At 46.5% G+C, this 26,882-nt stretch overlaps 1 protein-coding gene across 1 annotated transcript in view; it reads right to left on the bottom strand.

Moving 5' to 3' along the window:
* The window catches only part of LOC120391020 (venom factor-like), a 59,038-nt gene extending 39,397 nt beyond the window's left edge, over positions 1–19,641 (bottom strand). The window contains exons 1-12 of the mRNA XM_039514221.1: positions 19,557–19,641; positions 16,957–17,149; positions 12,751–12,907; positions 10,908–10,978; positions 8,659–8,753; positions 6,062–6,144; positions 5,815–5,905; positions 5,060–5,162; positions 4,145–4,265; positions 3,812–3,927; positions 2,741–2,887; positions 1,509–1,721 (exon numbers count right to left, since the gene is read on the bottom strand). Coding sequence (XP_039370155.1) covers positions 1,509–1,721; positions 2,741–2,887; positions 3,812–3,927; positions 4,145–4,265; positions 5,060–5,162; positions 5,815–5,905; positions 6,062–6,144; positions 8,659–8,753; positions 10,908–10,978; positions 12,751–12,907; positions 16,957–17,149; positions 19,557–19,627 — 1,461 coding nt within the window. The 5' untranslated portion in view covers positions 19,628–19,641. The remainder of the gene's footprint in view (positions 1–1,508; positions 1,722–2,740; positions 2,888–3,811; positions 3,928–4,144; positions 4,266–5,059; positions 5,163–5,814; positions 5,906–6,061; positions 6,145–8,658; positions 8,754–10,907; positions 10,979–12,750; positions 12,908–16,956; positions 17,150–19,556) is intronic.
* Positions 19,642–26,882: the final 7,241 nt, after the last annotated feature.

Raw genomic sequence — 26,882 nt, 5'->3', positions numbered from 1 at the left:
GACTCCCAAATCCAAGCATCATCCAGTTTAGGACCATCCCTCACGACTGGAATGGGTTAGATGAGGAACTGGTTGGAGCAAAGGCCTGGGAGTCTGGACCCCTGGATTCTACTTCTGGTTCTGCATGGGAGTGCGGTCTAGTAGTTAGAGCAAAGGACTATGGGTCAGTGATGGATTTAGAGTTAGTGGGGCCCTGTGAGCGGCTTCATTTTTGGGGGGCCCCCCCTTCAGGACCCAGCCAAGAAAAAGAACATTCTCTTATCTCTCCTGTTTTTCATTCTTTTCCTCTTCATCCTCCTCCTATATTATAAAGTAATGGAAAGTAAATGAAAATAAAGTGAGGTACCTTGACTGTGGCAGGGGGTTGGGGGTGCAGGAAGGGGTGTGGGCTCTGGGCAGGGGCAGGGGTGTGGGAGGAGGGGTGCAGGCTCGGGGGTGGGGCAGGGGGTTGGGGGGTGGGAGGTGGTTAGGGGGGCGGCACAGCTCCCAAAGCGACCGGCACACACACCCTTCCAGCAGCGGCTCCTAAGCGGGGGAGGAGGTGGAGGGGTTATCCAAGATTGCTCTGTGCGCTGCTGCCCTCAGACGCCGCCCCTGCAGCTCCCATTGGCTGCAGTTCCCAGCCAATGGGAGCTGTGGAATCAGCATGGAGACACCCTCCCCCCCCACCAGGGGCTGCAGGGACATGCCAGCTGCTTCCAGGAGGGAGGGAGGCTGAGCGGGCAGGATGCCACTTCAGCTCTGCTGCTGGCACATCTCTGCGTGCCTCTTAGGGGAAGGGGGGCAGCGGGTCTCCATGCACAGCCCAAGGCAGAGGCAGCGTGTGGAGCTGCCATCACCCCCGCTAGGGGCACGCAGAGACATCCCAGCAGCTGGCTGCTTCCTGGAGCGGTGTGGGGCCACCGGCCACGGCATGCAGGCAGCCTGCCTGCCTGCCTGAGCCCTGCTGTGCCACCAGCTGGGACTTGGGGCAGGTTGTCAGATAGTTGTGCTGCATTTTGGGGGCCTCCCTGTCATTGAGGGCCCCATGCCACCGCACGGTTTGTTTCATGGTAAATCTGCTCCTGCTGTGGGTGCATCCTTCTATGTGCATCTGTCTTACCCCTCAATTCAGACTTTGATTGCAATACAATAATGTTTGGGGAGTCTCCTCTAATTTCCCAATCAGGACTTTGGAGAAACTAAAGCAGACTCCTGTCCCCAGATAATCCATCCTCAGTTTATGTTCAGCCTTGAGAAGATGACATTGGGGGTTTAGTCAGTGCTGGGTGGCTACTCCAGGCCATGTAGACATGAGTAATAAAGCTTCTATGCAGGGCTTAAATTCAGCTGGAGCTTTCCAGTAAATATTTTCAACCTCCCTTGAGTTTTTATAGGCTGCTGGGGGGAGGTGTGGGGGACTCCGGGAAATACTCTATAAGAATTTAAGCCCTGCTTCTGTGTCACTATGGAGTCTTCAGTACCTGGATGTAAAAGGAGAACCTACTATCTTGGAGCACAACACTTACCAGGTAGGTGAAGTACATGTTCGTGTTCTCAATACTTTGGCTACTAGTTTTCAGGTGGAAGTTCACAAGTAAGTTGCCTCCAGGTTTGAGTTCAGTAGAGGCGACTGCCAGATGAAGATAATTTTGAGATCCTCCTTGGGTCTTATAGGCTTCAGCCACCATGGACTTATGGGCCTGGCGGTTCTCTGGGAGGTCCCTACGGTCAGTTTTTACCTGGAAGGTTCAGGGGAAAAAAAAACAGTGTCAGTTAAACTAAATTTGAGCCTGAAAACAGTCTTTAACACATCCGTCTGGGCCAGATTCTGTTCTCAGTTACACTGGTGTAAATTCAGAGTTGCTTCAGATTTACATCATTTTCATAAAAAGCAGAGTCTGGACCCTAAATCTTTAAATAAATAAAAACTAGTTCATTAAGCCAAGAAAAATTAATGACCTCCAATCCTTATTCTAATAGCAGCACCTAGTGCTTTTCATGCCTGGCTCTCAGAGAGCTCTACAAAGGAGGTCCCTAGTTTACACAGTGGAAACTGAGGCACAGAGAGGGGAAGTGACGTGCTGAAGATCGCATGGCGAAACAGTGGCAAAGCCCGGATTTGAACCCAGGCCGCCTGAGCCCAAGGCACAAAGCTGTATTGCCTCCCTTCAGGTATTCTTAGTGTTGCAGAAGCTCCCATTCAGTTTCTTTATATAGTTTAGTGCTTTGAAAGGCCCAGGAGACTGAAGCCTCTCTAGCCACAGGACAACCACAGCATGGACTCTGGCAGGGGAAGCTTCCCCACATGACCACCCATCACTGTATCTCAGCCTGGGCCCTTCCCGTATTAAGAAGGAAGTTTAGTCTCTATGGCCCAGTCAATCTTTGGCTTCTCTGGCGCCCTCTTCCAAGCCCCAACCAGCCAGCCCTCCATGCTGTTGCATTTTCATTAACCATACAGTCAATTCCTTTAGTTCTTTGCCAGATATCTGTGCACAAGACGCTGCCCCTTATGAAATCCAAGTCACAGGCCGCTGGAAATGACCTGATCTCACCCGGTGTAGGGAGAAGGAAGTTCAGGTGCTATGCCAGCCTGAGATGGAAATAGTGGTCATATTGAAGCTGCATCACGATTATCCACGAGTTTCCCACGCCTGATGTAGGGCTCTGTACAAAGCCCAGGGTGTCGCCCGGAGGGGGCTGCCCAGTGGGTGCACACCTCGTGCCCAGCCTCCCGTGATACTGGAAGGTTACTCACAGTGATGGCTAACTGGGATTGCCCCCCAGGTGTGTTGATAACCAGCTTCGCCGTCCCATCTCCCTGAGTCAGCCTAGAATCTTGGGAACCATCCACCTTAACGGGAACGCGGGCTGCTGGTGAGCCATCAGGGTTTGTAACGTAGACCTGAGATCAAGGGGAGACAAAGGGATTACTGCCTAGCATTGTGTTGGACTAGGTTAGAGATTCTGTGAGTGCATTAAGCAACGGAGACACAGACAGGAGAGAATGATCGCACGGCTGCCCCACCCTCCAATTTCACTGCCCTCGGCAGTTCCGCACTAGCGCCCCTCTACTCCCCAGGCCTGTTGCTTCCCAATTCTCCCCTTCCTCCATTCACCCATTCCCCACCTCTCTCCACCCCTCAACCCTGGCCTCTCCCAAACCTTTCTTCTTACTGCATTTGAACCTCAGGCTGCAATGCAGGAGCAAATATACATCTAGCTGCATACTGAGGGTATAGCTACACGGCAATCAAAGGGGTGACCACAACATGTGTAGACATACCCAAGCTAGCTTTGGTTTAGCTTTCTGGAATAACAAGAGCAGTGAAGCTGCTGCAACACAGGCTAGCTGCTTGAGTTCACATCCAGGGTCCCTGGCAGGGTTTTACAGCCTTCCGTGGCTTCACTGCTATCATTGCTAGATCAAAGCTGGCTCAGGTATGTCTACATGGGCTGCAGTCACACCTCTGATTGCAGGGTAGACATGTAACCTGAGCCAAACAGCCCTGGAGCACTGGGCCCAGCAAACAGCCTCATTATGAGAGTGGAGGAGTCTAGAATCCTGAATGCGCCTGTTACTGGTACAAGGCCCAGGAAGTAGCATGCACTGTCCTAAGGTGTAGGAGTGACCTCACGCCACATTTTGTATCCAGTGCCACTGCACCGCTTCCTAGATAGACTGTCAGCTTTGAGAGAGATTCTGATCTCAGTTACATCAGCATGAATTGATGTCAATGGAGATACTCCGGCTTGAGATAAGAACCCGGCCCTTTGTCTCCCGTTAATACCCCAAAAAAGGCCTAGATCCAGCCAGAAGAGATATTACCATGAGTTCAAAGGGCATCCCTGGCTTGAAGTACTTGGGTGTTTTTGTGAAGTGGATTTCATAGGGAGATGTAACAATGTTAATTCCAGTTCTTTCTGCTTCCACCATGTCGCTGCCTGCAGAGAGAAGCCACAGGAGGAGTTAGGAAAAGCTGTTTCAGGACAGATTCTGATCTCATCTTCCCCACTGTCAGTCAGGAATAAATCTACCGGGGTCACTCTATAATTATGCCATAGTAATTAACTGGAGGATCTGGCCTGGTGTTTCTAAGGTACAAGGGACCTAAGCCATGAAGGGCTTTATAGATCAAAAGCTATGTCCTGAATTGCTTACCAGACTGCGTCAAAACCGTCACAGTAACATAGATTGAGTGGCCGATGAGCTCCCTCAGGTCAACGAAACGGTTCTGCAGCATTGCTCTGGTTAGCTCTGCTTCCCCATTCCCGTCAGTTATCTAGAAAGAGAGAAAGGGTTTCTTAACGTCACATGCACACACGTATGCGCGCAGCTGTCGGCTCCCAAACTTCCATGGGTTTAGAGCAGAAGGCAACTTTCTCCGAATGCCCCAGGTTGGTCTTCTACCCGGAGCCAGAGGATTGCACCTGGAATGGCATCGATTGTAGCCCACTTTGTTATTAGTGTCTGGGGTGGGGGAGAACCCTGGTGTCCACAGGTCTCAGCGTACAACTCTGAGCTCTGTAGTCTCTGCTGCTGCCCCTCTATCTTTGGGTGGTGGGGTGACACATTGGAGAGCTCCTCGGGTACATATGGTTCACCGGCAGCACTTTGGCCACCCTGCTATAGGGAGCAATGGCGCAGTCCCTATGCTATCCCTTTAACTCCTCTTCTGTGGTGGCTGCAGAGGGAGCTGCATGAAGCAGGCGTGGCAGCGAGGGTCATGGCAGCAGAGAAGCTTGAGCCGATGGAAAATTCCCTGAGCCCACAGCCCTGTATGGGCGAGTAGCACCTACAGTCAGCTGGTGGGAGAGAAGATGGGCAGCTTTTCAGGAGCCACCTACCACTTTATACGTAAGAGCACATTGGGACTTTGTGCGGGATTATAGAGACACACAAGTTGGCTCTGCTCCATCTCACGTCCCCACCCCACACTGATCTTGACTACAGCCCTTGGTGGCATTGAAGGTAAACACCTGATTAAGATGATGTACACTTGGGGAGGCTCTTAACTACTTTATTAGTGAGGGCGCATCACTTCCTCAGCATTTCCCCTCCGAGAACGGGCATTACCTCAATTCTCTTGAGTGACTGGGGGATGCTTTTCTTCTCATCGCCTATCTTCACACCAAAGAGGACAAAGGCGGTGCCCTGTAAGTCTTTCCCATAGAGGAACCTGAAAGAGGAGAGGATGGGTAAGAAAAGCCCCATGGAAACCTCCTGAGAACCTGTGGTGCTGGCTTGTGGGTTATACCAAAGAAATTCCCATCGTGGTCTCTTGAAAGATACCATGTGCCCTTGGTTAAAGGTGGCCCAGTCACAGATCAAACTAAAATAACTCATTTGTTTTCAATTAACCTCTTTCTGATGTGCTAGCTGGAGGAAGTGGCAGAAATAGTAGATGAAGGAACTGAGCTGTAGCCACGGAGTTTGCTTATGGGTCAGGCCAGGTTTCAGTTCCTCACCAGAAGAAACTTTACTTTGGGAGAATAGCTTGCTGAATGTTTCCCCTCTAAACTGTTTTTCGATGGCAAACTGAGTTATTTACCAAACAAAATTTTCTGTAAGAACTGTCTGCTTTCCATAGGGGGAAAAAATAAATCTATTTTTAATTGAAAAATTGAATGCCTGAAAACCCAAAATATTTAAATTTGGAAATGCTGCCATAATGCCTCCTGGGAGTTGTAGTTCTCTTGTCTCATGTGCCCATTCTCCTCTATGGGCCCAGGCCGCCCAGCCAGACAGCATCTCCCATGATGCACCAGGGCCAGGGACTCCCATGATGCACCGCCTCCCCTTCCACTCTACCAGCTCACAGAGACACCCACCTCGCGTTGATATGAATTTTGAGGTCCTCGTTGCCATCTATGTAAAAAAACTTTTCAGATGGCTCCAACGTGACTTCAAAACTTGGTAACACTGGAGAAACGAGAGGGGAAGGAGAGAACGTTGAAGGATGGTATGGCTGGTCTATAAAGCCAAATTGAATAAAAAGTCTCCTCTACAATGGGGTCAGGAGATTAGAGAGAGGAGAGCTTTCTGGGATGAATGAAGGACAACACTGGGGATTCTTACCATACTCTTTGATGTCAAACTGTGCAGTGAAGCTCTGCTGTGGGGAGTCTTCATACCTAGCCACAATACTCCAGGTTCCCAAACTACAGGGGAAAATAAAAAGAAGAATGAATGCTCCTAGCACTTATTTTGCTATGTCTGACTGGCCCTCTTCTTTCTCCAGGGAATTTTATTGGCCTGTAATGCTAAACCTAAGCCATGCATTGATCCCAAGATGTCTTCAGGTCAATAAAGATGACAGTTCGCCATCTTAGCTTCTGCCAATCTAACATACGGTTGCAAAATCTGCCCTCCTTGGGGCAGGGGTGAAACATGTTGGGTAGGAGGACAAATTCGGACGGGTTCTCCAATCAAAAAGGGTTTGGACATTTATATGGCTCCTAAGAATAAAAACAGTTAATGCTAACAACAATTCTGGAAAGGTTCTTAAACCTCAGGCTTCAGGGCTTAAGCCAGTCTCTAAATATCAGGATGACACTGTGATAGGGATATTATCCCACATCTGCCTACTTCAGAGGCTCTTACGCTGTCCTCTGCACCATCTGGTGGTACCACTTTTGGCCCCAGAATATTGGACTAGATGGATCTTGAGTCTGATCCACTCTGGCAATTCTTATGTCACAATCACTGTGTTATTGGGGATAGAATGCTCTCAGTAGGAAAATTGCCACCATGTGTCCACATCTGCTTTAAACACTGCTTAGGAGGTTATCATCTCCAGGAAAGGCCCGTAGGTGAAACAGCTAATGAATCATACAGATAAATCTTCTGTTTCACTGCCTGATCTCTGTTGGTCTTTATTACTAGGGCCCTACCAAATTCCTGGTCCCTTCTGGTCAATTTCTCAGCCGCAGGATTTGAAAATTAGTCAGTTACACGCAGTGATGAGCTGCCAAAATCTTAACAACGGGTTCCCTATAAAAAGTTCTGATTTAACAACGGGTTCCCTATAAAAAGTTCTGATTTAAGGGATGTGCGACAGCATGTATTTTTTGTACCAATAGGGTTACCATACGTCCATATTTTCCCAGGAGGTGATTAAGAACCGAAAAGCCTGACATGTCCAGGAAAATACAGATGTATTTTAACCCTACCTAAAGTTCTTTTTTAAAAAGATGGGGCTGAACTAGAAATGAGCTCCGTTTCACATGTGTGGGTGGTGATCAGGGACAGTCTCAATTTTTGGGTCTTTTTCTTATATAGGCTCCTATTACCCCTCACCCCCGTCCCGATTTTTCACACTTGCTGTCTGGTCACTCTAGGGTGTGCACATGTGTGGGTCCCAGCTGCTCCCTGCCCCCCCCCTCATTGAAGCAGGTGTGCAGGGTTACTGCCCTGGGAACTGCAGGGCACCAGTGGATGTGGGGCTGGCTGCAGATAGGGGCGTGGGGCAGGGCTAGCTGGAGGCAGGGAGTGACACGGGCTGGCTGTGGGCAGGTGATGCAGACGGGCGGGCTGCGGGTGGCTGTGGGCAGGGGGTGGCTGCGGGCGGCTGGGGGCAGGGGCGGGCTGGGGGCAGTGGGGGGCTGTGGGCAGGGGCTGGCTGCAGGCAGGGGGTGGCTGTGGGCAGGGGCCGCAGGCAGAGGCTGGCTGTGGGCAAGGGCTGGCTGTGGGCAGGGGCCGGCTGTGGGCAGGGGCTGGCAGGGGCTGGCTGCGGGCAGGGGTGGCTGTGGGTGGCTGGGGCTGGCAGGGGTGGCTGGGGCAGGGGGCGGCTGGGGGCAGGGGGTGGGGCAGGGGCTGGCTGGGGGCAGGGAAGGCGGGGGAGGGGCTGGCTGGGGGCAGGGAAGGCGGGGGAGGGGCTAGGGGCAGCTGTGGGCAGGGGGTGGCTGGGGGGTGGCTGGGGGCAGGGACGGCGGGGGAGGGGCGCAGACACTCACAGGGGGGGTGGGCTGGGAGCGGCAGGACGCAGCCGGGGACTCACCAGGCAGCAGCAGGAGCCCCAGGGCCAGAGGTCCAAAGAGCAGGAGCAGCAACAGGGCCAGGAGGCAGCTCACATGGCTCTCGCAGCACAGCGCAGCGCCCCCCGGCGGCCGGGAGGAGGAATTACAGGCTTCCCAGGCAGAGCCCATCAAAGCTTCCCTCTAGGGAAGCTAGTTAACAAGCGGTTCTAAAACCGCTTCTAAATTTAACAACGGGTTCGCGCTAACCGATGCGAACCGGCTCCAGCTCACCCCTGGTTACACGTTATCTGATGTTTACATCTGAAATTTCACAGTGCTGTAACGATGGGGTTCCCGACCCAAAAGGCAGCTGTGTGGCGAGTGGGGGTCACAAAGCTGTTGTAGGGGGGGTTGTGGGATTGCCACCCTCACTTCCATGCTGCCTTCATAGCCTGGCTTCCTGCAGCTTCAGGAGGTACCAGAGGTGGGTCTGATATCCCCCCAAGAGTGGCGGGGAGGAACAGGACTTACTCTTCTGCTGGGGCCTAGCAGCTAGAGCCTGGGGAGCCCCTTGCCCTGCCCCTCTCCTTCCCCTCCAATAGCTAGATTTCATGAGGCAGGGCTTATTTCACAGTCCGTGGCACGTTTTTCACAGTCATGACTTTGGTAGGGCCCTATTTATTACATATGCATATGCTGACATTTAGGGCAACTTACCTGACAATTTCAGGTAAGTGATGATTCATAGGGAAGATCCCGCCTTTGCTGGGTGACGATACAGATTCCCTCTTCACAATAAGGCCCTCAGGTGTCTGGCAAGTAAAGTCAGGTCAGAGTTTAGAGATGTCAGAAAACATTGTGAATTGTTCTGCCCAATACGATCATGTGGTTTTAATTTGTGGGGTTCCTAATAAAATATTCTGAGGTTTATAAATCAGCATGTAACAGTCAGTTGCTTCAGCTGCTTTGGTTGATGTGATGCAGCGACCCCTTGGAGAAGGACCCCCTGTTCTTTGCAAATAACTAACTCTTACCTCAGACCTGATAAACTTACTACACCAAACACACGTCTTGCAGGGTGTTTATCCTTGAGGAATAACACGTATGGTATCTACAGAAAGCTTGCAACTTATCAAGACTCAATCATTGCAAGATTGCTCAGCACTGACTGGAGGTTTGGGGATGGGTTTGGGGGAGGGCGTTATAGAACTGATGAATGAAATTGTTTTTAATTGTTCACTGTATTAATGTAACTTCATAAGTAAAGTTTTATGAATGAAACAACATTGATTCATAAAACCGGTTACCCCAATAACTGGCTAATTGACAATTAAGATGCTTGTTAAGAGCCAGAGCTGTTCAGCCAGCTGCCCTTGTAAATTTCAGTGTCAATCCAATTCCTGCTTAAATCACTGGGACTTGCACTGTTTCAGTACTGTAACTTCTGTTCATTGTTTGCCATATTGTAATTCAAACTCCATTTTAAAATGCTTAAAAGCTTGCTGCAACCTTCATTTTTGCAAAACCCTGCTGTAATCTTATTAGTTTAGTTTTGATGTGTGAATGAGGTATGTATGGATGATAGAATCAACCTCCAGCACCAGCCTGTCCTGATGAAACAGAGTTCAAACACTAATGTCTGAAGATGCAGACAACGGCCCTAACAAAGTAAGAAGAGTCCACCCTAAAAAGAAAAGAACAAAGGAATAATAGAAGGAAGATCAAAGCCAGGTCCGAGGCTGAAAGTCCCATCTGCAACTGATGGGTGATTAATCACACCGAACCCAGAGGCAGCGTGACACAGCAAGACCTATAGACTCTTGATTCAAACTAAAAGCCTATAAAAAAGATGGGTGAGATGGAAGACTTTGGGGGGTAACGTTCTGCTGCTAACATGGGAGGGCAGACCCAGCCCTTCCTTGTGCCCGGCTTTCCTGGCCAGTTAGCCGCCACAAGCTATGAATGCAAGCTGCGAAATCAAGCCATGGACTTAAGCTATGTTCAGGACTGGTAACTATTCAGCAGCTGCAGAACATCTGATGAGTATGTGTGAGTGTGTAGGTATTAGGTATTAATTATTGGTCATAAATCAAATTGTGTTATCATAATAAATGTGGCATCTTTGCCTTGTTCCCTGAAATCATCCTGTGTAGTTTTGTCTACATAATAGCGTAATATGCACTTCACGGACATGTCATGAAATAATGTAAAAATAAGAGAAACATAACAATATATACATAATTATTATAATTATAAATATATTCTGAAACAAAAACATGTTTGAAACAAAACATTGATGCTTTCTTAAAACAACCTTTTCCGCTTTGAAAATATTTTGTTGCAGAAATTTAGTCAAAATCTGTTTCACCAAAGATCAGATCTATTCGTAGCTTCCACTTCAGACCCATGCTGGCTGCACAGCTCCCTTATCAATAACCTTTCTACCCTCCCAAAGTGCTCCCAAAACCTTCCTCCAATGCTACACACATCTCCAACTGAACCATGAAACCGCTCAAACAGCACAGCTGCTCCTCCAGAACCATAGAACTTTCCTAGTCAATGACAGCAGGAAACTTTCCAGGCATTAGGTTTACAAGGTGAGGCTTCAATCAGCTATTAACTCAACTCCTTGCCTTACCATGTTTTTATATGTTTGCAGAGTTGTTGTAGCCGTGTTGGTCCCAGGCTATGACAGACAAGGTGGGTGAAGTTATATCTTTTATTCTGTTGATGGAAGAGAAACTTTCCAGACACACAGACCTGAAGAAGAGCTCTGTGGAGCTCAAAGCTCGTCTCTTTCCACCAACAGAAGTTGGTCTAATAAAAGATATGATCACACCCACCTTGTCTGTCTCATGCTACTACTGGAGTGTTTACATTCAGTGATGCTAGTTAAAACAGTTTAATTTACAAAACTCAATTCTTACACCTAGACATTGTGACGAAGTGACAGGAAAATGTCTTACATGAAATTCAACAATAACTGGTTTCGACACTGGTTCCAGTTGATGGCCCACAGAGAAGATTCGACAATAGACTGAAAAAAAAATTCAGAAGGCAAATTAATGGTTGTTTCTTTGTCAGGCCTTGGGTTGGTTTATTTCACTTTAAGCAGAGCCCAATCTGAGTATATGGGTTAAAATATAGGAAACAAAAGGTAGGATGAAATTAATAGGCAGAGTGTTTAAAACAAACAAAAGGAAAAACACACAACACAGAGTCAACTTGTGGAACTCATTGCCATGGTATGTTGTGTGAAGGCCAAAAGTATAATTGGGTTCAACAAAGAATGAGCTAATTTCATGGAAGATTGACCATCTTGGCTAATAGCCATTGGTGGATCTGCTCCAAGTGTCCCTAGACCCTCAACTGCCAGGAGCTGGGACTTGACAACGGAAGATGGATCACTCGAAATTGCCCTGTTCTGTTCATTCTGATGAGGGCTTTGTGACTACATGTGTATGCGTCATGAGGAGTTGGGCTGAGATCAAAAGATTCTATTTCCCATAGGCCACAGAACAGCTGTGAAATGTAATGGCTGTGTCACTACCAACCTAAAATGGGACTGAAAAAAAATTCTGAAGTGATGGGGTCCATATCCCATTCCCATCCAGGTCCAATCTGTCTTTGGTGCTTATATGGCCCCCCTTTCTGTAATATATGGGTGCCTCACAATCTTTAATGTGTTTATCTTCACAACACATCTGCAAAGCCGGGCGGTGCTTTTATCTCCATTGTACAGATAGGGGAACTGAGGTACAGAGAGGCTAGGCAACTTGCCCAAGGTCACACACAGTTTGTGGAAGAAGAGGAACTTGACCACCAATCTTCCAAGACTTAGACTAGTACCCTAACGACTTGACCATGCTTCCTCTCTTCCCCCATCAATATCGAAAGCTCTGAAGACTCAATGGAAAAGCCTTGAGGCATCATTCACTAATGTTTTGTACCTTGTGTCCAGAGTTGAGTGAATGCTTTTTTTTTTTTTTGTTCAGTGGCCAAACTGAAAAATCCCCCCAATTTTTGTTGTGGGTCAACATGAAACGGAAGTTTGTTTGGTTTTTCTTGCCAAAACAAAATGATGATATATTATGACAGGGCAATGCCCTTGCATGCTGTGTATTATGACTGGTCAACATTTTGTTTCGGGTCAAACAAAACATTTTATTTTGTTGAGTTTTCTGGTGGTTTTTACTTAAAAGCAAATTTAGCTGAATTTCTAAATGGAACATCATTTCCAAACAAAATGTCAAAATGTTGTATTTCAAAAAACGTCAAAATGAATCATTTTGACTTAAAAAAAATCATCTTTTTTTCAGTCAAAACTATTCTCCAAAATCAACCTGAATTTGTGAAGAGTTTTGGTCAAGCCAAAACTGATTTTTTTGGAGCATAAACTATTTGTCTGAAAAATTTCATGCAGCTCTACTTGTGTTATCATTTACCCCAGGGCAGAGTAGAGTAAAATGCTACCTCTGGCATGAGTGGAGAGTTCTGTTTTGGGAGCAATTTAGGTCTTATTTGCACAGGTGTGACTGATGACCCAAGGTGCAAGGCAGCAGATGATCAGATGTTAAGATATATGACAGTTCCCTTGCATGGAGTGTACTTCAAATAGTCAAGTACCAATGAATGGTAACATACTCCTGGGGATGGGGACTTAAGAAGCCACTAATGAAATATGGAAGAATTAAAACCAGAAGATGAGAGAGACAATAATCTCCACAATATGCAACCTGCAGCCCTGCTGTAGCTCTAAAATGAAGTCAGTGCACCCAATGCCCAAAAGGGGTCAGAAGAAGGCAGTACCCGTAGATCCAGGTGTGTAGATGGTTTTATCCGTCTGGATGAAGATGTAGCCACTGTGGAAGGTGACCAGAACCACTTTCTCCAAGTTGAATTGTGGGCTTCTGGCTTGCACAGCCACATACTGTTTGACATCTTTCTTTATGTCTTTGGTAGGAACCTGAGTGAACATGAGATTATTTAGTGTGGAGTTATTGGTTCAGCAGGTCAATGGTCACAATGTATAAAGTATCCATGTTGGAACAGTGAAACTCAATCATAAATCATGCTAGCAATTCTTACAAAAGTTACAAAGCTCCATGAGAAACACTATGTCATAAATTTCCCCTTGATCCATCTATCTCAGGGGCAGGCAAACTTTTTGGCCTGAGGGACGCATCAGGTTTTGGAAATTATATGGAGAGCTGGTTAGGTAGCTCGGCCCCCACCTCCTATCTGACCCCCGGGACTCCTGCCCCATCCAACCCCCTCTGCCCCATCCACCCCCCTCAGGACCCCAGTCCCATCCACCCACCCCGTGCTCCCTGTCTCCTAACTGCCCCCAGAATCCCTGCCTCTGATTGCCCACTGCCGCCCCATCTAACCCCTCCTCTCATTCCTGACTCCCCCCAGGACCCCTGGCCCATCCAACCACCCCTTCTCCCTGTCCCCTGACTGCCCCCCGCCACCCCATCCAACCCCTCCTCTCATTCCTGACTGCCCCTCCCAGAACCCCTGCCCCCATTCAACCCCCCCTGTTCCCTGCCCTCTGACTGCCCTGACCCCTATCCATACCCTCACCCCCGACCACCACCCCAAACTCCCCTGCCCTCTATCCAACCCCCCTTGCTCCCTGCCCCCTGAGGCTGCAGGGAAGGGGGAACAGCCGGGCAGGAGGGTCCCGCGGGCCACAGTTTGCCCACCTCTGGTCTATATGAATTGTAAGATCTTCAGGACAGGGACTGATTCGTAGACTTTAAGGCCTTACCCTGTGTTTGTACAATACCTAACAGATTGGAGCTTTGACTTTGCTTAGGGTCTCTGAGCACTAGAATATGAAAGTGTAGTCTAGTGGATATTAAAAGAATGAGTTAAAAGTAATTTCAGCTCCTACCCCTGCCTTGGATCCTTGCCCCCTACCAATTTTTGTGATTTACAATCACGTTTTACTATTTTTTTTAAACCTCTCCCTGGGTGTTGTGGGAAAATTCCACCCAGACAACAGAAATTCTGACAACTAAGTAGACAGGGGGAGCCAGTGAAATTGAAAATCTCCCCTTTCATGTATCAAATGCACAAATGGGTGTTAGCTTTAAACCACCTTTGCACCCTCCTTATCCTGGGCTGCTCCATGGTATCAAGTTTATTTGGACAGCCCTAGGGACCTGACTAAGTTACAGCAACCTCCGAGGGCTGCCCCGTGGGCTGCAGCCCAGGTATGACGGTCCACCCCAGCATGCCTCCTATGCCAGGGCTAATGAAGGGATCCTCAGAAGGCAGCTTTATTCCCCCAGTGCTTGGGCCTGAAGGTGTCATGAATAGTTAGTAAAGGGTCACCCATGCAGGGGTGTATGAGTTTAATGTGCTTCCATTCGGATTACGGAATGCACCTGCCACCTTCCAAAGGCTGGTGGATGGTCTACTAGCGGGATTGGGAGACTGTGCAGTTGCATACCTCGATGATGTGGCCATTTTCTCTGATTCATGGCCCGATCACCTAGAACATTTGAAAATGGTTTTTGAGCGCATCAGGCAGGCAGGACTAACTGTTAAGGCCAAAAAGTGTCAAATAGGCCAAAACAGAGTGACTTACCTAGGACACCAGGTGGGTCAAGGAACCATCAACCCCCTACAGGCCAAGGTGCAGGCTATCCAACAGTGGCCTGTCCCAAGGTCAAAGAAACAGGTCCAATCCTTCTTAGGTTTGGCCAGATATTACAGGCGATTTGTACCACACTACAGCCAAATCGCTGCCCCACTAACTGATCTGACCAGGAAAACCCAGCCAAATGCAGTTAAGTGGACTGCTGAGTGTCAGAAAGCCTTTACCCAGCTTAAGGCGATGCTCATGTCGGACCCTGTATTAAGGGCCCCGGACTTTGACAAACCCTTCCTAGTTACCACTGAAGCATCTGAACGTGGGGTAGGAGCGGTACTCATGCAGGAAGGACCGGATCACAACTTCCATCCTGTCGTGTTTCTCAGCAAGAAACTGTCTGAGAGGGAAAGCCACTGGTCCATCAGTGAAAAAGAATGTTACGCCATGGTATATGCCCTGGAAAAGCTACGCCCATACGTTTGGGGCCTGCAGTTCCAGCTACAAACTGACCATGCTGCGCTAAAGTGGCTTCACACCAACAAGGGAAACAACAAGAAACTTCTCCGCTGGAGCTTAGCTCTCCAAGACTTTGACTTTGACATTCAACACATTTCAGGAGCTTCCAATAAAGATGCTGATGCACTCTCTCGTGAAAGTTTCCCAGAATCAAGCGGCTAAAAACTGTTCTTAATATGTTTTCATGCTTAGTAGTCGATGTAATAGTGCATGTGTTTTATTACTCTGGTTGTTTTACAGTTCTAGGAGGAAATCGCCGCCAGTGGATCCCACTGTGACGATTTGGGGGGCGTGTCATGAATAGTTAGTAAAGGGTTAAAGCGTAGTGCCTGGTGGGCACCTGGCCTGAGGACCAATCAGGGAGGAGAATTTGAAATTCCTGGGAGGGAACTTTTTCCCTCTGTGTGTATGTGTATTGTTCTTAGCCGTCTGGAGTTACAAGAGTCTAGACGATTTAATCAAGTCTCTACAAATTCCACCTTTCTGAACTAAATTCTTCTAGTCAAGATAGTGAGTATTAGAAAGATACTTGGTGTCCTCACCTAATAATCCTATGCTTGCAATTCTGTGTGTTTGTTATTGATTATTCTTAATTCTGCTTGTACTGGTTGTACTGAGAAGGAGAGGGGATTCTCTCCAGAACTTAGCAAGGTTATACCCTATGACTGTCCAGCTTGGACTCATAGAGATTCTGTATTTTCTTGTTTTCTTTTAATAAATTCTTTCTATAAAGATTTGATTAAATTCCTTCCACTGTGGATAGCGGAAGGGGCTAAGACGCTCTCTCTCGGTGATTTACAGAGTGGCTAGCAGAGAGGGAGGGGGGAAGTGGGCTGCTTCCCTGTGTGTGGGAGATTCAAGGAGTTTGAATCAAGGTCTCTCTCTCTCCGGAGCAGGCTGGAGAGAGGGAAGAGAGGGGAGGGGGAAGGTTCCTCCTCTGTGAGTTGATCTGTGTTCCCAGGGAGTGTCTTTGAAGGGAGACAGGGGGGAAACAGGGGTGTCCCGGCCCACGTATTGACCGCGGTGGTGGCAGCAAAGGGGACCTACCCTAGGATTTTGGGGTGGGGGAAGACATGCGGGTCCTCACTTTGAAACCGCCCAGTTTCAAGTGAGGGTGCAGACTCTGACAGAAGGGATCCTCCCTGGCCACATATGGGGCTTTTATGGCCCCTTTACACCACTTTGGCCCTTTTACCTGGTGTAAAGAGGCCGTGAAAGAACTGATGATCTCATCCCTCATCTCTTTCCATGATAACGAATTTAGAGGACAGGAGTCCAGGGCGGGGGAAGGGGCGGATAGGAGGTGGGGGCCGGGCCACGACCCCCTCCCCTAACCAGCCCTCCATACAGTCTCCGAAACCCGATGTGGCCCTCAGGCCAAAAAGTTTGCCTGCCCCTGATATAGGCAATGCAAAAGGCAAAGAAAGGACTACAGGAACACTGACTACTGGGGGATTTTAACCAACTGGCTAAGCAATTTATTTTTCCCTCCTCTTTTGGTGGAAGTTACCCAAAAACATCCGTGTTCCCAATGCTAATGACTTTACTGAGATTCTCACGATAGTCAATATTTTCCCTCAAAGCTCCAGCTCCTGGATTCACGTGATTAGATGCAAACCTCAGCTTTCCTGTTTTTAAACAAGGATGTTCTCATAGTTGCAGAGAAAAGCTTGAAAATGTGACCCAAGTGCACCCGAAAGGCTCAGAAACCAGAAGACAAACAAAATGATCGGGGGCGAGGGAAGCACTTATGATTTTTAAGCCAATCTTGTGACTTCTTGATGTCTGACTGACACTTTTTGGAATACCTGGGGTTGGCACCATTGAAACATATATTGTGATTTGGTTTAACCATTTGTTTTGCTTGAGTGATATGAGGCTGGGGTTTTACGCACCTTTATTATGGCAGTGCCCATCATTCCATTGGAAGAGTTCAGGTTGGTTTTGACTTGGTATAAAACGAGCCTCTTCAGAGGGAAGTCTTGTACGGTGATTGTCACCTCGGTTGGAGTGGTGAGGCCATGGGCTTCCACCACGACCTTTTCTTCGCTCTCCACCCGCAGGACGTTAGGGGTGATCAGAGTGTATCTATGAAATGTTTATTCATTTACAGAAAATCTTTGACAAGGTCCCTCACCAAAGTTCTTAAGCAAAGTAAGCTGTCATGGGATAAAAGGGAAGGTCCTCTCACGGATTAGTAACTGGTTAAAATATAGGAAACAAAGGGTAGGAATAAATGGTCAGTTTTCAGAATGGAGAGAGGAGGTTAATAGTGGTGTCCCCCAAGGGTTTGTACTGGGACCAGTCCTGTTCAACATATTCATAAACGATATGGAAAAAGGGTTAAACAGTGAGGTGGCAAAATTTGCAGATGTTACAAAACTACTGAAGATAGTTAAGTCCCAAGTACACTGCAAAATGTTACAAAAGGATCTCACAAAACTGGGTGACTGGCAAACAACATGGCAGATGAAATTCAATATTGCAATGCACATTGGAAAACATAATCCCAACTATACATATAAAATGAAGGGGTCTAAATTAGCTGTTACCACTCAAGAGAGATCTTGGAGTCATTGTGGATAGTTCTCTGAAAACATCCACTCAATGTGCAGCGGCAGTCAAAAAAGCAAACAGAATGTTGGGAGTCATTAAGAAAGGGATAGATAATAAGACAGAAAATATCATATTGCCTCTATATAAATCCACAGTACACCCACATCTTGAATTCTGCGTGCAGATGTGGTCGCCCCATCTCAACAAAGATACATAGGAATTGGAAAAGGTTCAGAAAAGGACAACAAAAATGGTTAGGAGTATGAAATGGCTTCCATATGAGGGAAGATTAGTAAGACTGGGACTTTTCAGCTTGGAAAAGAGACGACTAAGGTGGGCTATGATAGAGGTCTATACAATCATGACTGGTGTGGAGAAAGTAAATAAGGAAGTGTTATTTACTCCTTATAACACAAGAACTAGTGGTCACCAAATGAAACTAATAGGCAGCAGGTTTAAAACAAACAAAAGGAAGTATTTTTTTCCACACAGTGGACGGTCAACCTGTGGAACTCCTTGCCAGAGGATGTTGTGAAGGCCAAGACTATAACAGGGTTCAACAAAGAACTAGATAAGTTCATGGAGGATAGGCCCATCAATGGCTATTAGCCAGGATGGGCAGGGATGGTGTCCCTAGTCTCTGTTTGCCAGAAGCTGGGAATGAATGACAGGGATAGATCACTTGATGATTACCTGTGCTGTTTATTCCCTCTGGGGCACCTGGCATCGGCCACTGTTGGTAGACAGGATACTGGGCTAGATGGACCTTTGGTCTGACCCAGTATGGCCGTTCTTATCTTTTTATGTACTACATTTTAAAGTCCATCTGAGACACCCACTTCCCCAAGCATGCCTCCTGCCTCTTCATCACCAATGAGCGTCATACCCTCCCTGCCCACCTCTAAACCACAAAGTCCAGGAAATGCAGAGGAATGCAATTGGCCGTATAAATCACCTTCTCTCTCGCTGTCTCTTGGACACACCCACCCAGCCACATACACACACACATACACACCCACCCACACACACACCCCATTCCTCTAGCAAGTCAACAGTTGCCTACCACGGTCACAAATGTGAGCCTCAGACAACCTAATTCTTTCTTCTGTGGGATGACAGGGTTCCTATGGAACAACTCTGTTTCCTAGCTTGTGGCTTTGCTTTGGGTGTTATTTGCCTGTTGGAATTTTAACTCGTTTAAAGGTGCCTTTTTGTAGCTTCATAATAGCAGAATTTGGGAACTATATTCTGTGGCTACTAGTAAGGCGCAAAGGGTCATATCTGAAGTCTCCTTTGGGTAAGCTTGCATAAGTTGGTGCCAAGCCATAAACACATTCACTGGAAAGAATCTCAAACTAAAACTCCAGGTGGGGACATCATTTTTTGAAATCTAGCTCTTGGCCCACCCCTAAGATTTACACAGCATGGGCAAGCAAAGTTCTCCCTTCAGTGGGAGAGACGCAGCCAACCATGCCTGCTGCAGACCTCTCAGTAATGAGATCTGAATTCACAGGAATGTACAAATGCACAGGCAAAATTGTTACCAAGTCTCAATCACTGATTTTCATCTCAAAGCTGTTTCAAACCAGTGCAACGTTGCTGACTTCAATGCAGTCATTCCTGATTTACAGCGCTGTAAGTGAGAGCAGAATTCTGCCCAATGGGAGGGTTGCCTTATAGAAATTATTATAGAAATTTGGCACTAGAATTCCATTTTTCAGGTTACAGCACTTCCAAATTCCACAATCCTGAAATAATTTGAAAATGAAGGAGGTTGACAAAGATCAGAGCAAACGGGAAAGAGAATTTCTGAAGCTGGCTCCCACTTGTTAGGGAATTTCAGTGAAGGAAGAAAAATTAAGAGTAGGCTCCACTCAGACCAGTCTAAAGAACCCCAGGTTAATATCCTCACCTGCTCAGAATCATGGGCGGTACTTACATTTGGCTTTGAGAAACGGCTGGGAAACAGAACCCAAACACGGCCAGTAGGTAGAGAACACATCCCTCCATGGCGATGAGGGTTGAAGTAGTAGCTCCTAGTGGGTTATTTATATTCAGAGTCCAATGTAAACCAAGCCCTTATGCAAACCAGTGAGCAATTATTAAGTTTTGGGAAGGAGCCAAGACAGCTTTGCATCTTAACAGAATGACCTAGGAGGGATATTTGGACTGCTAGTTTGATGTTTGTTCTCTTATTTATTCAAGCTAGTGACAGCCAAGAATGGCCAGGCTCAAATCTAGGGATGGGGAAATTGATCAAAACACATCTTGTTCAGCTCTCCACAGGGAACCAAGTACAAGGATTAGGAGTCAGGACTCCTGAGTGTCATTGCTATCTCTGCCACTGCCTCATCATAGAACAGGGGTGAGCAAACTACGGCCCACAGGCTGGATGCAGCCCGCCAGCCATTTTAAGGCAGCCCTCGAGCTCCTGCTGGTGAGGGGGGCTTACCCCACTCCAGCGCTCCAGCCGGGGAGCAGGGTCAGGGTTACCCCTGTCCCGATTTTTCACATTTGCTCTCTGGTCATCCTAGTTCCAGGACTAGCTGCTCCAAGAAGCAGTCATTAATGATGTCTAGATATTTTATCTCTGCATCCTGTCCCAAGGTGACATGTTCTCAGGCAATATGGGGGGGTAGTTGAAATCCCCCCTTATTATCGGGTTTTCTGTTTTTATAGCTCTCTAATCAACCTGAGCATTTCACAATCACCGTTACCATCATGGTCAGTAGTATATTCCCTCCTGTTATACTCTTACTGTTCAAGCAAGGAATTTCTGTCAGAGATTCTATGATACTGTTTGATTCATTTAAGAGTTTTACTATATTTGACTTGTTGCTTGCTTTCACATATTGTGTCACTCCTCCACCAGCACAACCTACTCTGTCATTCCTACACAATTTGTATCCTGGTATTACCATGCCCTATTAATTATCATTACAATTTCTGTAATGCCTATTATATCAATATGCTAATTTAATACCAAGCATTCCACTTTGCTTATCTTCTTATCCAGACTTCTTGCACTTCTACACAAATACTTATAAAATGTGTCAGTTTTAATTGTCTGCCTTCATAGGATGGAATTGGACTCTTTTTTGTTTGACTGTTTCTCTTCAGTTCCTTCCTATACTTATTGGGGATATGTGTCTCGTTTGTGAGTACTGCACCCTTGCAAGAAATGCAATCTTAAACCAGGGGATTTAGGGTTTGACATGTCTAAGCCCCGGTACCAGAAAAAAAGATATACAAAGTTAAAATTAGAACAGGAGTACTTGTGGCACCTTAAAGACTAACAAATTTATTTTAGCATGAGCTTTCGTGAGCTGCAGCTCACTTCTTCGGATGCATAGAATGGAACACACAGACAGGAGATATTTATACATACAGAGAACATGAAAAGGTGGAAGTATGCATACCAACAGGAAGAGTCTAATCAATTGAGATGAGCTATCATCAGCAGGAGGAAAAAAACTTTTTGAAGTGATCATTAAGATGGCCCATAGAAGGTGTGAGGAGAACTTAACATAGGGAAATAGATTCAATTAGTGTAATGACCCAACCATTCCCAGTCTCTGTTTAGGCCACAGTTAATTGTATCTAGTTTGCATATTAATTCAAGTTCAGCAGTTTCTCTTAGGAATCTGTTTTTGAAGTTTTTTTGTTGCAAAATTGCCACCTTCAAGTCTGTCACTGAGTGGTTAGAGAGGTTGAAGTGATCTCCCACTGGTTTTTGAATGTTATGATTCCTGATGTCATAAAAAAAAATTAAAATTGAAACCTATCAAAAGCATGTGGCAATGGACAAAAAACCTAAAGCGATGCACTAATGCCAACAGGGGAACTAGAAATATACACAATAAACTAAATAAGATTGAAACGGACACCAGTTAGCACTGGCTCACAGCCATGGGTAGCAAGAAGGAGCTGAGTGGAGGCTGGGCAGCTCTGCCTATATGCCCTCAGCACAGGGCATGAGGACAGTGAGGGTGCATGGGCACTGCTAGCCTAAAGACTCTGATCTCAGATGCATGGGGCAGATGAACCCCAAGAGTGGAATAATATAGACAAATGTTCCAAATGTTTAAACTTAGTTCTAAGTTCCAATGCAAAAAGTAATCCCCCCCCTAAGGGGTCCAGCTGCAAGCCAGCAAAAAGTTAATAGGGAAAAAAAAGTTATCAGCCGGTTTCCAGTAATAATGGTTTGTTTTCTTGGAATTGGACAAGTTAGTTGGAAGTGATCCAAGAATGGACAGTCTCCAAAATATGCAAATAGCAAAATATTAGACTATGGCGGTATCAGTCATGATTCCATCGTTAAGGTTGGCACCAGAAGTCTATGGTAAGCTTAACATCAATCCCCCCACTCCCATACATACAACCCTCTCTGACTTTTATGGGACAGGACAGTCTTTGGTAAAAGGGTTAATCGTGCAATGTCTGTTGGCCTCCCTGGCAGAGGGTTAGTATTGTAGGAGGACAGGCCTGACTGCCCCTGATCCTGCATTGCACCAGCCTCCCCCACAAACTGCCTATCAAGTTTGGTGGGTGGATTATGGACTCTGATAAAGGCTGAGTGTTGGGTTTGGGTTGTGTCCAGAAATCTCCTGGGTGAACGATATCATCTGCAGAATGCTCTCTGCTCCAAACTTGCCCTCAGCTTAACCAGGAGTGAAGCCCTTTCTGCCCCAAATTTACCACTGTTAGGTTTTGTTTGTATTCTGGGTTAGATCTAATACCAGAAGAGGACCTGTTTTTCCTGCTCTGGCTTGAGCATGGCTGATGCCACTTTTTTTTAAATTAAATTAATATTACAGAACAACAGTGTAGTCCCTCCAGCTAGTCGTCTTGTGCCTCCTCCGAGCCCAGGGACACATGGGACTGGGCTGGGGTGTTGGATTTTCACGAGTGGGTTCACTCCAGTGCCTGCCCTCACAGGCCATAAAATTTCACCCAGTTACTGAGCCCAATCACTTGTGTTTGACTAAAGTATATTGCCAGAAAGGCAGCCAATCTTTATTTGAAAAATCTCAAGAAATGGAAAGTCCACCACTTCACTTGTAGTCTGTTCCAAATGTAAATCTTCTTCACCATTAAAAAATGTGCAGCTTGTGTGATTTGAAATAGCCTGGTTCTTGTTATTCCTTTCTCTGCCAGATTAAGGAGCCCTTTAGTATCTGGTCCCTATTTCACAAAAGTCGTAAGATAAGAAGGCAAGGTATACACTAAAGGATTGAATAGCTTGTAAGTTAACTGGTGGAATAGAACCACCTAAGCATAAATGGTTCAACTTGTCCATAGCCATGGTGATTTAGTTTAAGAACTCTCCCACTTTTGCTCTGCATCCACACTGGGATTGTTCTCATACTCAGACTTTTAGGTTAGAAAGGGCCATCACCATCAGCTAGTCTGTCCTCTGGCACATCACAGGCCACAGAACCTCGCCCACTCATTCCTGGAATAGGCCCCGAACCTCTGGCCAAGTTACTGACGTTCTCCAATCATGATTGAAAGATTTCAAGTTCCAGAGAATCCACTATTTGCACTCATTTAAACCCGCAAGTGACCTTTGCCCATGCTACAGAGGAAGGCAAAAACCCTCCAGGGTCTCTGCCAATCTGACCCGGGGGAAAATTCCTTCCTGACCTAAAACCTGGTAATCAGTTGAATCATGAGCATGTGGGCACGACCCAGCAGCCGGACACCTGGTAAAAGAATTCTCTGTAGTAACTCAGAGCCCTCCCCATGTAGTGTCCCATCACTGGCTATTGGAGATATTTGCTGCTAACAGTTTCAGACCCTAACCCTTTCTTCTTTTTCTAAATCATTTCAGTTGCTCAAGGAACCTGTCCCAGAGCTCCTGCCATAGCTTCCAGACGCAGTGCATTCTACATCCTAAAAGGTGCATTAAGGGACAGAAATGAGAGGACTTGTGTAATCGGTTTGTGTTGATCTCCAGCCACAGTGGCACCAGAATGATTCCAATTTAAACAGCCAAATTCTAACCAGTTCTTAAATCAGCTCAAAGTGAATCTACAACTGGCTATTAGACTGCTTGGAGAGAGTGAGCGTGCTGGGGTGTGTGTGTATATAGAGCGTTGCATATCTAGTTCTTAGGATGGAAAATAACAGTGTTGACAAGCCTAAAAAGGACTATGAAGAACAAAGCATTAAGGAGAACTAGCCATCTCATGGATGGCAAGGTGTCTGCTGTAACTCCATGCTGCCTTCAACCACAAGACAAGCAAAACAATACACTCCAGCATATGGAATCTGCAGACCTGCTATAGAGCTAATGTGAAGTCAATAGCTTCCCCCCGCTTCCTATTAGAAGGGATAAGTGGAATACAGTACCTGAAGACCCAGGTGTGCAAATGGCTTTATCCATCTGGACAAAGCTATAGCTCAGGGATCGGCAACCTTTGGCATGCGGCTCGCCAGGGTAAGCACCCTGGCCAGGCTGGGCTGGTTTGTTTACCTGCAACGTCAGCCGATCGCTGCTCCCACTGGCCGTGGTTTGCCGCTTCAGGCCAATGGGGGTGGTGGGAAGTGGCAGCCAGCACATCCCTCGTCCCGCACCGCTTCCCGCAGCCCTCATTGGCCTGGAGCAGTGAACCACGGCCAGTGGGAGCGTGATCGGCCTAAACTGCCGACGTGGCAGGTAAACAAACTGGCCTGGCCCACCAGGGTGCTTACTTTGGTGAGCCGCGTGCCGAAGGTTGCAGATCCCTGATATAGCTACGGTAGAAGGAGATAAGAACCACCTTCTCTGGTCCAGGGTGAACTGGAGGACACGTGGCCTGGATGAACACATACTGTTTTTGCTTGGAATCTTTCTTCTTGTCTTTGATGGGAACCTGAATGAGGAGTATCAGGGGGTAGCCGTGTTAGTCTGGATCTGTAAAAGCAGCAAAGAGTCTTGTGGCACCTTATAGACTAACAGACGTTTTGGAGCATGAGCTTTTGTGCATGCATCCAACGAAGTGGGTATTCACCCACGAAAGCTCATGCTCCAAAACGTCTGTTAGTCTATAAGGTGCCACAAGACTCTCTGCTGCTTGAATGAGGAGATCATGGCTCTGGGAATTCTTCCTGGTTTCAGTCACCAGGACAAAAGATACTTTATGCAAAAAAGGCTTTGTAGTGATAATGAATTAAGTAATAGATTGATATTGACAAGACTTAGTAAGAGAAAGTCCATAAAAATCAAGGCCGTCAGGAGCCTGGTACAGCCACACACACAATTCCTTCAGCAGCACTTGTAGGAATATTAAAGAAGGTTTATATCAGACATGGTTTATATATATATATATATATATATATATACACACACACACACACACACACACATATGAAAACTGATTTATTGTTAGAAATGATTTATTGTTAATTGAGACTTCACAATTAAAGGTTTACATTAGAAATAAATGTGATTCCCGAGATTTAGCCTCTAACCTGCAAGCCACCAGCTGTGTCTGTGTGAAGCCTGCTCAAAGAGATACTTGATATAAAACTTGTTAAACGTCAATTGACTCTAAGTGCCTGTTCTCTAAGTGAAACTTTGTAGTCGCTACTTTACTTTGTAAGGGCAGCTGTAAGCTGTTAATTGGTTAACTGAGCCGCCAATTGACTCTGTAATCGCTACTTTGTAATCACCAAGGTAAGCCCAAAACTGTAGCTGTTATAGTGCATAGATAGAAACCCCTATCTTCTGTAAGTTTTTATCTCACTTTATTTTTGAATAATAAAAGACAGGGAGTCTCACATAAATTGTTAACACCCCAAAAGACAAAAAGACAGTAAAATAGATGGGATTAAGATAGAAAATGTATGTGAATGAGTGCCTAGTTTAAATGATGAATGAATGGTTAGGGAGTTGCCAGCCTAAAGAGTTCAGTGTCGGCCGAAGAACGTGTCAAGTGGAATCAACCAGGAATCCACCCCAGCACCTCAAAGGAAGGAAAAACAAACATCTGACAGCTTGGAGCCAGCCACCTGCTGATTGATTTAACAACAGCAGAATGAAGCAACTCTCATGAGCTAACATAGGGAAAAATCCCTATAAAACTGGACTCTGAAGAATAAGGACTTTGAGTCTATGGTTCTGCTACCACCCTACAGGAGCATCAGGTGCGCACCTGACCCGGACTCGGCTCCACTCTTGTGTACAGGATACCTGGCCAGTATTCTGTCACAGGCAACTTTTAGGCTGGTAACTATAACATCTATACAGAACTTGTATGAATGATTGTGTGAATGGATATACGAGTGTATAAAAAATAAGTAAGTAGTCATAGGAATAAGTAGCCAAACAACGTTGTTTACTGCTATCCTTTGATTTATTATGGTATTTACAATAAATGTGACAGCTGTCTTACCCCCTTTAATAAGATCCTGCTAGTTTTTATTGGTATAACACACTGAGGTATCATAAGACAGTGGATCTGCTCAGTGGAGAAGACTCTCGGTGTAGGGGGATTCCCTGGATGGCATAAAGCTAGCATAGGTGGCTCTTTGCCCTCCCCTCTTGCAGCCTGTGTCATAGCGTGTATGCTCTGAGGAAATGGGGGTTTGACTGAAGCAGGCTCTGTACTCAGGCTACGAGCACCCTACAGGGAGCTGCTGTGTGTAAATTAGAGTCGCTTTGAGGATGATCTCAATTATGCCGGAGGCTGGACCCAGAGTACAAAGAGGTGGCTTAAAACTGTATCAAATGTACCTGGGATGGAACAGATAATCCAGACTTAAACAAACAACCAACCTCATCTATGGAAACTGGATTCAACATGTGGATAGGGCTTTAAGACCAATGTATTCTCCAATCAAGTCCAGATACTCACCAAAAATATTACATCTCCAAAATACTGTATAATCGAGGTGCTGGTTGCGACTCTGTGATTAAAGTTGATACCATGAGTCTGTTATGGTTGCACCTAAGGATGGCTGCTTCTGGCTGAAATGAACGCCAGATAGACACATGCTCTGTGGCAACTTCACTACAAACAGACCATTGCAGGAGGAACCACTTAGAAACCGAGCGACTGTAGGAGCAGAAAGCCATGGAGATTAGTTACTGACAGATGTCCAATAAATAATAATTAGCTCTTAGATAGTACTTGTCATCAGTAGATCTCAAAGCTCTTTACAAAGGCCAATGTCATTGCAATGGGGGTGCACTCACCTCTCATGAGCACCCCCTGGCTGAGTGCGTGTGCCTGGACACACTCTCTACCCAGTTTGTGGTGGGCCTTTGCTGACTCAGCTC

This window comes from Mauremys reevesii, linkage group 25 (genome assembly GCF_016161935.1).
Source record: "Mauremys reevesii isolate NIE-2019 linkage group 25, ASM1616193v1, whole genome shotgun sequence".
NCBI lineage: Eukaryota > Metazoa > Chordata > Testudines > Geoemydidae > Mauremys > Mauremys reevesii.
The sequence above is the reverse complement of the archived record's forward strand: the minus strand, read 5'-3'. Positions and strand labels throughout refer to the sequence as shown.